The following is a 14,088-nucleotide window of genomic DNA, read 5'->3' as shown; positions in this document are numbered from 1 at the left end:
CAGCAATAGAAAATCGCAAATAAAAAGTTTTAATTTCAGAATCCAAGTTCATCATTTATAAATACACTAAAGCATAGTCCACACAAATTCAGACTGAGCCTACATACAGTATTTCAACAATACTTTTTTTTTTTTCTAAAAGGTCAGAGGCAAATGAGTGATTTGTTTCACCCATAGTATTTAATTGATTTGAAATGAGAAAATGAAAAACATTTGTTTAGACATTATAAGCAAAAACTTTGGAGTCTGGTAAAGAATCTGATAGCTGATACTTCATTTTAATATCCTTGGGATTCTATAATGTCCCAATGATGGTTGAGGCTTCCCTATCATAGGAAAAAAAAAAATCTAAATGCCTAAGGCTTTTCTCATGACTGCAATAAACAAGCGCTTTCCCTGTCAACAAGCTACCTCCTCAAAGTAGAATCTGAGCTATATCTGGTCAAACTGTGAGGGGGGTCAGTGCATACTTCTTATGAGATAGCTTTATTGTATAGAGACGCAAAAATAAATCAGAGGCATGGAGATTTGATCAACAGGCCATCTGCTGTAAACGTGTCATATCATGCACTGGTGAGGTCCTAAGCATGACTTTAAAACTTGGATCCAATTGCAAGGAGCTCATGATAAGCGGGGGTATCTCTGAGTTAACTGACCACGTCAAACCTGAATGCAACACCTGACATGGGAACGTTCTTATGACCAACTAGCCATGTGCCTGACACTCCATGGTATGCCCAAGTTCAGTTTTGTTTTCAAATGCCTGGTCCTGTAACATAAACAGTTTCCAGAATATTCTCTCTTCGACATACTTTTGGAGCCTGTGGTTAAGAACTGTTCAGTCAGGATGGCTTAACCTCCACCTCCTATTTACAGGTCTCATTCAACAGCCACAAAAGCTGTTTTGTTGCAATTAAAATATTTAATTAAAATACAGCACCTGATTTGTGGTTTTTACACAACTGAATAAAAACCCTACACAATAAAATTGTTTACATCTTCCTTCCATTCTAGTAAAACAATTACCCCTCTTAAAAAAAAAAAAAAAAAAAAAAACTTTATAGTTTTAAACCTGATCATCCTATTTCATAATTGCCAAGACTGTTTCTAGCGGGCTTCTGAAAACGCACCTCGACACCTGGCCTGAAGGAGTAAGGCACATGTGGATATTACAGGGAGAACTGGCAGGGAGCCCCAGATGCCTGGTCTGGTGTCCTACATGGCCCTGCCAGGCGAGTCAGCCCTGGTACAATAGCTAGCACTCTGAAGCACATTTCCAGTCTGGTGGCTCCATCTCTGAGTTCAATACTGAAAGCATATTAAGGGGAGATTTACTTTTAAAAAGATGAGCTTTTCAAAATGCTCCATCATGAGCCTGGGCTGGCCAAAGCTGCCAGCCTCCATGGGTGTGCTAAACAGCTTTTCTGAGGGGACTGTACTTGGGGGACAGCCCAGAAATCGGACTGCTAAGGTAGACAGTCCAGGCCATGATGACCGCTTCAGGTTCCAGTAGGTAAGTGGGTCACAGCTGTGTTCCAGCACCTCTTCCTCCAAATATGCAAGCACCATGTCTTCAGGTAGCTTCTCTCTCTGATCTCTCTTTATTGGTGCGAGGGACCACAGACTCTCCTCTGTGCCAGTGTCTTTAAGTGGGGACCCTGAGTCACAGCCATTGGAGGTGGCCGTGTCCTCTGAGGTAGAATTCAATATTTCTAGCTCCCTGATTAAGTCTTGCCTGTACTGCTCTGCCTCCTCCTCTGTGAACAGGGAAGCTTTGTAGCGAGGGTCCAGCAGTGTGGCAAAGATGTACCTGGGGTCATGGAGGGTGGCAGACAGGCGGCTTGCCATGGCTTCCTTCAGGGACTTAAGCATGGTGTCAATGCCCATTGTCTCCCCAAATAGCATCTCAACTTTCCTGCTGAGGATGTGGATCATGGGGATGACCTGGCTCAGTGTAGACATGTGGGCACTCATCTCTCGGCTTGCAGCATCAAATGGTCTCAGCACATGGCACACAGACTGCATGACCTCCCACTGGTCACAGCTGATCAACTCTCTGAAGTTACACTCAATGGATACCTCATTAACTGCCCTCTTCTGCTCAATGAGACGTTCAAGCATGTGGAATGATGTGCTCCACTTGGATGGGACATCCTGGATCAGCTGGTGCTGTGGCAGCTCGTACTCCTTCTGCAGTTCTGCTAACTTCTCTCTTGCTCTGGGTGACCGATGGACCCGCTCACACAGCTTCCGGGCAATACTCAGTAAGTTCTGCACCATCCTCTGGCTCTTGATAGCCTCACTCACAATCAGATTCACTGTGTGACTGAAGCACTGCACACTTGAGTGTTCACCCTCACTCAGCATCTTCCCTATGCTTGGATTGTCAGTGACAGTGATGCCAATCTGAAGGCCAATGGAAGTCACCCAGGCTTCCCACCAACACTCCAGCTGTTTCTGAATGCTGTTTCCACTATAGTCACAGTCGATCTGTGACACATCTAAAAGTGCTGAGCAATGGTGGTCCTCACAATGTGGTCGGACAGCAGATGCAAAGGTGACCCAGTGAGCTGTAAGGGTCAGGTATTCACGAGTCTGGCTACTCATCCATATTCCGGAGGTGAAGTGGACCACGCCACTCTCAGCTTCCTTCAGATGTGACATAATTATCTGTTTCACATTATCATACATACCTGGGATAGCTGTCCTAGAGAAGTAGGAAGGGGACGGTAGAGAGTACTGAGGTTTCAAGTATTCGAGCAGCCTGTTAAAGCCAACGTTGTCTACAAAGGAGTATGGCTGAAGGTCGAGTGCAATCATTTCAGCTATGAGACTTGTGATTTTTTTGGCAACTGGATGAGAGTCATAGAACTTCTCTGTGGAGTCACGGAAAGAGGAAGCCCCTGATAGCTCTATGCCCAGAGGCCTCCGGATGCCTGGAGAACGGGGCAGAGTGGCCTCTGAGACATCATTCTTGAGTACATGGCCATGGAACCGCTGCAGATGTCTCAAGAGACAGCTGGTGCCCAGGTTAGTGGGCTTCTTGCCCCTGCTGATGGTCCGGCCACAGTGCAGGCACACCACCTTTGTTGAGTCTGCTGAACAAATAGAAAAGTGATTCCACAGCTTTGAGGTCTTCTTGCTATTAGCAGGAAACATACCTTGATGGTTTTTTCTGACCACTGCTGGCAAGTCAGTTAATTTGGAGGAACTTTCTGCAGAAGCCAAAGTGGCATATGGAGAGTTTGCCAAACTTGCACCCAGAAAGTCCTTCTGGTTCCCAACTACCTCAGGGTGGCGTCTGTACAAGTGTCGCATCAAACAACTGGTGCCAACATCTCCCTTCTTCCCCCGACTAATAACGCAGCTACAGTACCGGCAAACTGCTTTGAGACTATCCGTGGGGGCCAGGGAAAAGTGATGCCAGACTTCTGACTTCAGTCTTCTCATCACCTTCTTATTTTGCTGGAAGACAGTGCCTGATTCAAACCTTGGATTTGCTGTGTCTGCTGACTGCTTCTCTGGAGAGGATACTACAGAGGCCTCCCCCAAGTCATCAGAGGATGACAACATGGACACATCTTCCCGGGACACGTCCCCAGGATTAGTGTGTGATGACAGGTCCTCAGGAAGCCTGTCTGGGGATGAGGAGGCAGAAAGGGACTCTTTGACTTGTTTCCCTGGAGACAACGATGCAGAGTTGAGATCCCCTTCTGGAGGCAGCAGGGCAGGCAGCAGGGTTGGGGGCATAGGGTACAATGGTGGGATACCTGTGCTGCCCCCATTCTCCTGTAGTACAATGGATCGATGTGCTCTCCACATGTGCCTGATGAGGCAGCTTGTGCCCAGGTCCTTCCCGTTCTTCCCTCTACTAAACTCATTCATACAGTGGACACAGACAGCCTTGGAGCTATCGAGGGGTGACAAGTAGAAGTGCTTCCAGACGGCTGACCTCCTCCTGGACCCAGATGTGCTTTTGGGAAGTGAAAGGTTTCTGTCTGCCATGGTTTCTGAAGTGTCATCATAATGGAGCATGGAAAGGCTGGGGAAGGAGCCTGCCAAAGTCTCCTCTCTGCTATACTTTTCAGTAATAGATACATCAGAGGACACCTCTTCAGAAGAGACTACAGTCACAGACTCTTCCATTATTTGGTCAGGGGATGGGATCTTGGGAGCCATTTTCTGGACCAGTCTGACAGGCACAGTGCTAAGGTCTCCCACATCTGCAGGCTGTGGTGGAAGCAGAAGAGAGGGAGAGGAGAAGGAGGACCCTGCTGATAGACTTCCATTTTCTTGAATGAGCTTGGTGGGGTGTGCCCGCCTCACGTGTCTCATGAGGCAGCTTGTACTCAGGTCTTTTTCATTTTTGCCCCTACTGAACTCTTTCATACAGTATGTGCATATTGCTTTAGTGCTATCTCGAGGGGAAATAAAGAAATGCTTCCAAGCTGGAGACTTCTTCCTGGAGCTTATGTGTCGACTGGAAAGAAGACTCTGGGTCACAGCTTCCATGGCTACGTTGTACAGTGTGCTACTATACTGGGAGAAGAGTGACCCATAGTCATCCTCGCTCTCGGCAGGTAAAAATTTCCCAGAGGGCTGACAGGCACAGCTTGCTGCCCTGATTTCTGCTTGTTCATCGCCACTGTCTGTCTGTCTCATATCCTCTGACTCACTTTTAAAGTCCACTTGTTCCAAACGGTGACAAGGAATCTGATCATCATTTTCTTCCTCGGTTTTGAAATTTACTTTGTCAGAAACAAAATCTCTGTCCACCCTGGGACAAGTTTCCTGCTTATCCTCCATGGCCAACCATAATTATCCTGGTTGCTTTATCATTCTGACATCTTAGGTTAATAAAAACTGCTTATAATGTCCACTTGTGACCCCTAAAGTAGATTTTATTCACTTTTTCATAATCTCATTTTCTAGGCTGTTTACTATGGCTGACCATGAATGTCACTGGAAAGCCAAGTCTGTCGCTCACACAAGCACACGATCACAGGGCATGGAGTGCTGTTCTGCAGGAGCACACCAATGCATGCAGCACAGACTTCTTCCTCTTCTCCAAGACAGGAGCCCCACCATCTTGAAGGCACACACAGTCCTGCATTTCCTGTAACAGAGAATACCTAATTAAGCATGGAACTGAACTGTATATTCAAAACATATTTTATAGGAGAAAAAAATATATAGGAGAAAAATTTCCATGATAGAAAGCTAAAGTCAGGGGCTGGAGAGATAGCTCAGGGGTTGAGAGCACTGACTGCTCTTCTAGAGGTTCTGAGTTCAATTCCCAGCAACCACATGGTGACTCACAACCATCTGTAATGGGATCTGATGCCCTCTTCTGGTGTGTGACAGTGCACTCACATAATACATAAAATAAATAAATCTTTTAAAAAAAGAGAAAGAAAGCTAAAGTTAAAAAATCTTGCTAGTGACATTTTGCAATCCGTTTACATAAAAACAAAACAAAACCCTAAAAACCTCAATACAGCAAAAAGATATAAATTCAAATTCCAGTGTCCTACCACTAAAGGAGTAGGGAATATGCATGAGAAGCAATGATGACACTAAGAGAATTTCCCAAGGAATTTACAGCCTTCTTTGCCTTTTTCCATTAATTTATTCACTTTTCATCCTGATTGCAGCCCCCACCCCATTTTTTTCTTTAAGATTTATTTGTTAATTATTTTATGTGTTAATTTATTTATGTTGAGACATCATGTAGCTCTGGCAGGTCTGAAACTCAGTATGTAGACTAGGTTTGCCTTGAACTCCAAGAGATTTACCACTTCTGTCTCTTAAATTCTGAGATTAGAGGTATGTGCCACCATGAACAACAAAGATTTTTTAATTTTTGCTGGGTGTGGTGGCAGATGCCTTCAATCCCAGCATTAAGGAGGCAGGGACAGGTGGAATTTTGTGGCTTGCTTGGTTTACACAGTAAGTTTAGGGCTAGTCACACTGCATAGTGAGACCCTGTTGACAAAAATAATTTTAAAAAATAACATGTATAAGTGTTTTGCATACATGTATATCTGTGCACCGCACACATACAGACCCTACAGAGGCCAGAAAAGAACGTAAGATCCCTTTGAACTGCAAAAACAGAAGGTTATGAACCAGCATGTGGACTCTAGGAACTGAATCCAGGCTTTCTACAAGAACAAGTGCTCATAACTGCTGAGCCATCTCTCCAGGTCTGTCTTACCTTTCAGTTTACCAGAGGCACTACACAGTATTACTTTAAATCCTAAATTCCTTGAAATTAACTCAGTCTGCCTTCCAGTAGAATATGTAAAGATAGGAGTTTAAAAATTCCAAATGTTCTTATGAAATAATCAATTCACAGAATAACTCAAGACTGAAATCCAAAGGAGAATATATCCATGGAACAGTTTAAAAAGCAACAAAAGGGCTGGCAAGATGGTTGAGTGGGTAAGGGCACTTACTGCCAAGCCTAATGATTCAAGTTTCATCCCCAGACTCCACATCCTAGAGAGAACCAACTCTTCTTCCAAGTTGTCCTTTGACATGCCCCCCCCCCCACCGCCCCTTGGCACATACGCCCTCAACACAAAATAAATAAATGTAAACCAAAGCAGCAAAAGCTAACATTGTCATGTGGCAACAACATAAACAGGGCCCCAGACCTTAGCACAACTGGCTCCATAATAGAAGTACCATTCTGGCTATACAACTGGTAGACAGCACCACCTGAAAATAAAGACCATTAAAGTCTACAATTCTGAGAAAGTCTCTAAATGTACTAACCTTGCTTTTTGGCTTCTGTAGTTCTGCTTCTGGTTAACTTGTTAACTACAACATGGTTTTTGTGCTTGAAAGCTCACCCTGAGAAGGGGTTGGTTTGGGATCCTGAAAGCCCAACGTAGTCACTGGCTGACTAATACTTTCTACTGGTTTAAACCATGTCTGAATGGTCTTCTCTGGTGGTGATCCCACAACACCACAGATACTGTCATCATTACAAACTTGCTTCATGAGACATTGCTGGGCACAACAGCAAGTGGCAAAACTATTGAGAGGTTCTTGAGCACAGTGTCTGAGTAGCTACTAAGACCCATACTGAGCACCTTGGTGAAGGGTCTAAGCATGATACCTCTGAATTTGCAGCACACGAAGCTTATCACTTCTTTTCAAATCAGGCAGTTTTTAGAATAAGACTTTATATTGACAATAAGGTTATGCCAAACTTGCCTGGGGCAAAGTTAATAAAAACTATCAGTTTTCTTGAAAGAAGACATTCTCAAAAATAAATGCCATAAACAAAATTGACTGAGATAACTCAAGGGCTGAGGAAAATAGTTAGGGGTAGAATATCCTCAGTACCACATTAAAAAAACCAATCAGCATTAAGATTAAGTACCAGGAAACATACTGGAGAGATGCTAGGTCCTTGCTATGTAAACAAGAGAACTGAGTTTAATACACAGAACCCACATAAAGCTGTTTAATACACAGAACCCACATAAAGCTATGCACATTATCTGTGGTTGGTAAGGCCAAGAACTCTAAAGAAGAATATACTTCTATGACTTCCTTAAACCAGTATAATTCTCAACTGCATTCTAAATACTAGACCCGAAGATTAAGTGTAATTCTCATCCCTCAACAAAGAAGTTTGTTTCTGCAGTAGACAGAGCAATACAGAAAGGCAAAACTGGTCAAAATGGAAAAAATAAGTAGTGTAGTGACTGCACAGAAGGCTCAAGAAACATGAAAGAGATGGCAAAATGACTAAGAGCCAGAGGAGCAGGGCTTCTGCTGTGAGATAGTGTTATAAAATAACCAGGAAGCTATCCCCACAAAATCTCAGTATGGTTACATAAGCGAGACCTGTACAATGATAACACAAGTTGACATACCAACGTGCTTGGAGGTAAATCTCACAAGACCTCGACCCTAGATAAAGAACCATAGGCAACTGTTGATTGCTGAGAGGAGAATTAGTCTGCTCCAGGGACAAACTTCAAATAGGTGATGCAATCCCAAATAGCCAGCTCTAAACCCATATACATAAGAGCAACACTAAATGAATTCAACAGGTTGTGTTTATAAGTGTGTGTACGTGTGCACACATGCATGTGACAATAATAAAAGGCTGGCCATGATGGTGTACACCTGTAATCCTAGTGCTAAGGGGTAAGGGGTAGAAATAGGTGGGTCCCCTGGGCTTGTTGGCCAGACAGCCTAGTCAACTCAGTAAGCTCTAAGTTTAATGAGACCCTGTCTTAAACAAGTAACAAAACACCAAGGTGGATAACTCCTGAGAAATGACACTCAGGGTTGACTTCTGGCTTCTACATGTTTGTTCATGTACACTGTAGCATATTCACACAGAGGTGGAGTGGGGGTGGGAAAGTGGAATCTCCTTGGGAATGGGAAATAGATTTTTCAGGTCAACTAAAGGATAGGAACAGGAGGGATCAGATGGGAGCAGGAGGGATGACTAAAATAGGGGGCACTTGGGATGATATAGCCTAGTGCAGTAGAAACTTCTAGAACTTAAATGAAGGGACCCTAAGGAAGATTCCTAGTAATGGCAAATACTGGGCCTGAACTGACCATCTTTGGTAACCTGGTGGGACCAAGACACCAACCACAAAATTTTCAAACCACACCTGACCTGCTTGCAAGATGTGTTGGGGCAACAGTGGCTCAGAGCTTGTTAGAGTGGCAAACCAATGACTAGTCTAACTTGAGGCCAAAGCCAAGAGAGGAAGCCCATGCCTGACACTGCCTGGACTGCCAGGAACTGGAAGCTGGATGGCTCAGAGTCATATACAACTGACCCCCCCCCCCCAAAAAAAAAAAAGTAAATTACATGCTTCTTAACAATATTCTGCTATACTCATAGATTGGTGTCTGGTCCAACTGTCATCAGAGAGATGTCATCCAGCAACTGATGGGAGCAGATGCTGAGACCCACAGCCAAACATTAGGCAGTTAGGAGAACCCTGTGGAAGATGGGGAAGAAGAATTATAAGAGCCAGAGGGGCTGAGGACACCAGGAGAACATGTCCCACAGCATAAACCATGCAGGGTTCACAGGTGCTCAGAGACTGAAGCAGCAATCACAGAGACTGCATGGGTCTTCACTAGGTCCTCTGCATACATGCTATGGTTGTTATAGTTTTTTCAGGAATCATAACAGTAGAGAGGGGGTGTCTCTGACTCTTTTGTCTGAACTTGGGACCCTTTTCCTCTTACTGGTTGCCTTGTCCAGCCTTGATATAAGAGTTTCTACCAAGTCTTATTGCATCTTGTTATGCTATGTTTAGTAGACATCATTGGGAAGCCCTGTCTTTTCTGAAGGGAAATGAAGGAGCAATGGATCTGAGGGAGAGTAGAGGGAGGGGAGGGAACTAACTGGGAGGAATGGAGGGAGGGGATGCTGCAGTTGGGATATACTGTATGAGAGAATAATGAATAAAACTCAAGAAGAAAGAAAAAGCACAGTTCAGAACAATGCTCTCATCACATATGTGACTTAAATCAATTATAAACAGCTGTACATAAAACAATATATAGTTCATACAATACTATACACATGTTTTTTGTTTTTTGTTTTTTTTCGAGACAGGGTTTCTCTGTATAGTCCTGGCTGTCCTGGAACTCACTCTGTACACCAGGCTGGCCTCAAACTCAGAAATCCGCCTGCCTCTGCCTCCCAAGTGCTGGGAATAAAGGCGTGCGCCACCACCGCCCGGCTACACATGTATTTTTAATATAGAAAACAAAATTGAGCAGAATAAGAGACTAGATGCTAGATTTGGAAAATTAAACAGCAATTTAAAAACATATGCAAATCAAACTAATACATTAATGCAACACACTAAGATGGATGGAATAAAAACTTAAGTGTCCATGAAAATGCAGAGCAACAAAACTGTCAAATACTACTGTACAGAGAAGACAGGTAAGTACTTTGGAAAGCAGCCTAATAGTTCCAAAAAAGCTAAACAGACTTAGGATGTCATCCAGCAGATCCACTGCCAGATACTACCTGCCTTAGTTACTTCTCTAATGGTGTAAAAAGACACCATGAGCAAAGCAACATATAAAAGGCAGTTAACTGAGGACGCGTGGTCTAGAGCATGGCAGGCACAGCACTGAAAAACTGGCTGAAATCTTACATCTGATCTACAATCACAAGGCAGATAGAAATAGTTTACTGGAAATGACATGAGCTTCTGAGACCTTAAAGCTTGATCCCAATGACAAACCCCCAGCAAAGAGATCACACTTCCTAATCTTCCAATCAGTTCCAACAATTGCAGCCCAAACATTTAGACATGAGCCTATACTACAGCAGCCGTTCTCATTCAAACTACCATACTGCCTGTCTTAGTTAGGGTTGTATGGCTGTGAAAAGACACCCCTACAACAACTCTTATAAAGGACAACAGTAATTTGGGGCTGGCTTAATATCAGAGGCTTAGTTCATTACTGCCATGGCAGGAGACATGGCAACGTGCAGGCAGACATGGTGCTGGAAGAGCCCAGAGATCCACATCTTGATCCATGGGCAGCAGAAGACTGTGGGTGTAGCTTGAGCATAGGAGACCTCAAAGCCTACCCTCACAGTGACACACTTCCTACAACATGACCACACCTACTCCAACAAGGCCAAATCCATAGTGCTATTCCCTATGGGGCAAGTATTCAAACACACGAATCTATGGGGGCGGCTATATCTATTCAAACTACCACACTATCCAAGAGAAATGTTCATACCAGACACCAGTATTCTACCAGATGACATAAGTGTGGTCCTGGGTAGCAGTAAGATCAAAGATCCTCACAATTTCAGTCAAAGGAAGGGGGCTTCCAAGTACAACAGAAGTGACACCATCCGAGGTTGTTTATCTCAGGCTACTACTGACTTCTGGCACAGTCCTGAGCCACACATCACCAACATCCACCCACAAAGCTGCATGTAACATCTTAATAGTTTTGGTTATAGTGTGCTAGAAGTACTTTAGGGAAAGGCACCAGGATCAGTCAGGCAACTGTGGCAGTTTCCACTCAGGAAGGCTGTGGTCAGGTCAAGCTGAATTCTCACAAAAATAACTATATTTCACCTCAGTGAGAGAACAATGATAATTTCTACATGCAGAAAAAGCACTTTACATAATTCAGCACCCATTCATGTCAAAATGCCTCAGCAAATGGAGAAAAAAAAAAGAGCTTCCATGATTTGCTAAGGGGAATCTAAAAATAGTTGTAATATCTTCCATGTTTAGACAAACCCTTAACACTCCTCCTAAAATCAGGAACACCTCTAGGAGGTTGTTCTCATCACTTTCAGCCAGTCACAATGGGTGGGGCAGTCAGTCAGGTGAAAAGAAATAAAAGGCAAACAGTTACATGCAAAAAAAAAACAAAAAATGGATGTGGTGACACATGCCTTTGATCCTAGCATTTGGGAGGCAGATATGGGTAGATCTCTTTTAAGTTCTAGGCCAACCTGGTCTACAGAGTGAGTTCTAGGACAGCCAGGTTTACACAGAGAAATAATGTCTTGGGAAATCAATAAACAATCAAACACACACACACACACACGACATTGTCATGCATGCCTTTAATCCCAGAATTTGGGATGCAAAAGGTATGAGAGCTAACCTGTGTGCCCTTTGCAGGTAGATCTCGGTAAGTTTGAGCCCAGCCCAGTGAGATCCAGAACAGCCAAAGCCTCAAAAGACATGAATTTGGAGCCAGGTATAATGGTGCACTTTTAATCCCAGCATTTGGGAGGCAGAGGCAGGCAGATCTTTGTGAGTTCAGGGTCAACCTATTCTACAAATTCCATGACAGCCTGGACTCAAACACACACACACACACACACACACACACACACACACACACACACGCAAACAAACTTGAAGCAGAAATTCTTCCTTTTTCCAGTTACATTGTAATAAGAAATCTACAAAAACTGAAAGTAATTAATGAATTTTAAGATTTTATGATTTTTTGAAACAGCGTTTCTCTGTGTATCCTAGGCTGTCCTGGAACTCAAGAGATCTGTCTGCTTGCCGGGCAGTGGTGGCGCACGCCTTTAATCCCAGCACTTGGGAGGCAGAGGCAGGCGGATTTCTGAGTTCGAGGCCAGCCTGGTCTACAGAGTGAGTTCCAGGACAGCCAGGGCTACACAGAGAAACCTTGTCTCGAAAAACAAAAACAAAAAACAAACAAACAAACAAAAAAAAAAAAAAAAAAAAGAGAGAGAGAGAGAGAGAAACCCTATCTTGAAAAAACCAAACCAAAAAACAAACAACAACAACAAAAAAAAACCAAGACCCTCAGGAGGACTCCCCCATGTCCCCATATAATAGCCTTTATGCCCAATTACCTCCCATCCCCCAGCCTCCACTTCAACCCCAACTCTTACCTCAGCTACCTCATTCTACTACCCCCTCTAACCCTGCTCTACTAACCAGCTCAACCCATCTACCCCATACTTTCTTCTCCCCACACTCACTAGGAACTCCCTCATGGTTTCTCTGAGGTGACATCAGCCTATTCTTCCCCTGTACCAGATACTCTCCTGCTCTAACAACTAATATATCTGTTCTTTTTCTACAACCGATCTTTATAACTGGAAGAACCAGACTCTCCGTTTTAGCATGGACCCAGGCTCCTTAATCTCTGTAACTGACTCTGTCTTCTTTAACCATCTTCCTACTTGGGATGTTTGCCAACAGATTCTATGTACTCTCTTTTACTATGGAAAAGAGGGAACAGATTCAGCCTGAAGCAGCTAAAACACTACCCAGAATGGATACACTGACAAATGAACAGAGGGCAGATGCAGTTGATTAGATCCTGACCAGCCGGAGACCTGACTAGAACTACAGGACAGAGGAAGGTAGGTCACTTGGTAAGTGCCACCAGGCTTTATTGGAGGGACTGAAGCAGACAGCCCAAAAGCCCACTAACTTATCTATGGTAACAGATGTAAGCAACACTCAAAGGAATCACCCTCAGTATTTCTCAAACACCTGCTGAAGGCTTACTGCTTATATATTCTCATAGACCTGGAGGACTTGGCAAACCTTAAGGAAATTAACCTGGCCACTGTAGCCCAGTTGGCCCCAGACATACGTAAGAAAATCCAGAGAACGGATGAGTTTATAGGAAGTGCAGGTCATAGTTATTAGAAATAGCCCAAAAGTGTTTGACAATAGAGACAGCAAAGAAGACCTATTTATTAACAAGGAAAGAATCTGGCTACAATGGCATGCTACATACCTGCCCCTGGGCAAACAACATATAACAAAAAGAGGAAGCTCTGCAAGGAGACCAATGTACTTTTAGCAAAGAACTGGGACATCGAAAAGAATGTCCTCCATAGAAACAGTCAGGCCCTCCTCTGCCAACACCAGTTTTACCCTTAAAGGAATAGTGGGCCCATGGTTCCCCAGAGCCTATGGGTTACCTTTCCAATTGGAAGCCAACTTGTAAACTTCCTAGTCAACGTGGGGATTCACATTTGGTATTACAAAAGCCCCTGGGCCCCTCACCAATCAAACAATGGAGGTGCGGGGAGCAATAAGGGAAGTCAGAAAATATAAATGGATGACAGAATGGACTGTTAATCTGGGAAAGAGGATGGTCAGTCATTCTTTCATCATTATCCCCAAATACCTGTTCCCCTTGCAGGAAAGAGACTTTCTGAATAAGTTCCAGGCAACTATCTTGTGCTTAGGAGGTATACCTGTTACGAGTAGGGAGCCCAACCAAAGCTTTGGCCATCACCTGTCCCGAGTGAGAAGTACCTCCCCTCACAGAGCCTGACTCAAGGCCCTGAAGGGGAATTAAAAGAACAGCTGATTGGGGATGTCCCAACCATCTGTGCTGAAGAAAACTTCCTGATTTGGCCAAATATGTGCCAAAGACAAAGAAGCCAGAGAAGGGCTCATGGTCCATATTAAATGTTCTCTGAAAGCAATCATACTAACTCCATGGCAATCAGCCTAGAACATTCCCTTATTACCAGATCAAAGGCCTAGAATTCAAAGACTGTAGACCAGTACAGGACAGAAAGGAAGTAAACAA

General features: G+C 43.8%; 1 protein-coding gene across 3 annotated transcripts in view; it reads right to left on the bottom strand.

Annotated features, from left to right (window-relative positions):
- Positions 1-6: 6 nt before the first annotated feature.
- Zbed4 (zinc finger BED-type containing 4) overlaps positions 7-14,088 on the bottom strand; it is a 37,659-nt gene continuing 23,577 nt past the window's right edge. For all 3 annotated transcript variants that reach the window (XM_076911849.1, XM_034515932.2, XM_076911850.1), the window contains one exon: positions 7-5,116. In XM_076911849.1, coding sequence (XP_076767964.1) covers positions 1,303-4,806 — 3,504 coding nt within the window. In that variant the 5' untranslated portion in view covers positions 4,807-5,116 and the 3' untranslated portion in view covers positions 7-1,302. The remainder of the gene's footprint in view (positions 5,117-14,088) is intronic.

The sequence above is a fragment of the Arvicanthis niloticus genome, chromosome 13, assembly GCF_011762505.2.
Source record: "Arvicanthis niloticus isolate mArvNil1 chromosome 13, mArvNil1.pat.X, whole genome shotgun sequence".
NCBI classification, from domain to species: Eukaryota; Metazoa; Chordata; class Mammalia; order Rodentia; family Muridae; genus Arvicanthis; species Arvicanthis niloticus.
The sequence above is the reverse complement of the archived record's forward strand: the minus strand, read 5'-3'. Positions and strand labels throughout refer to the sequence as shown.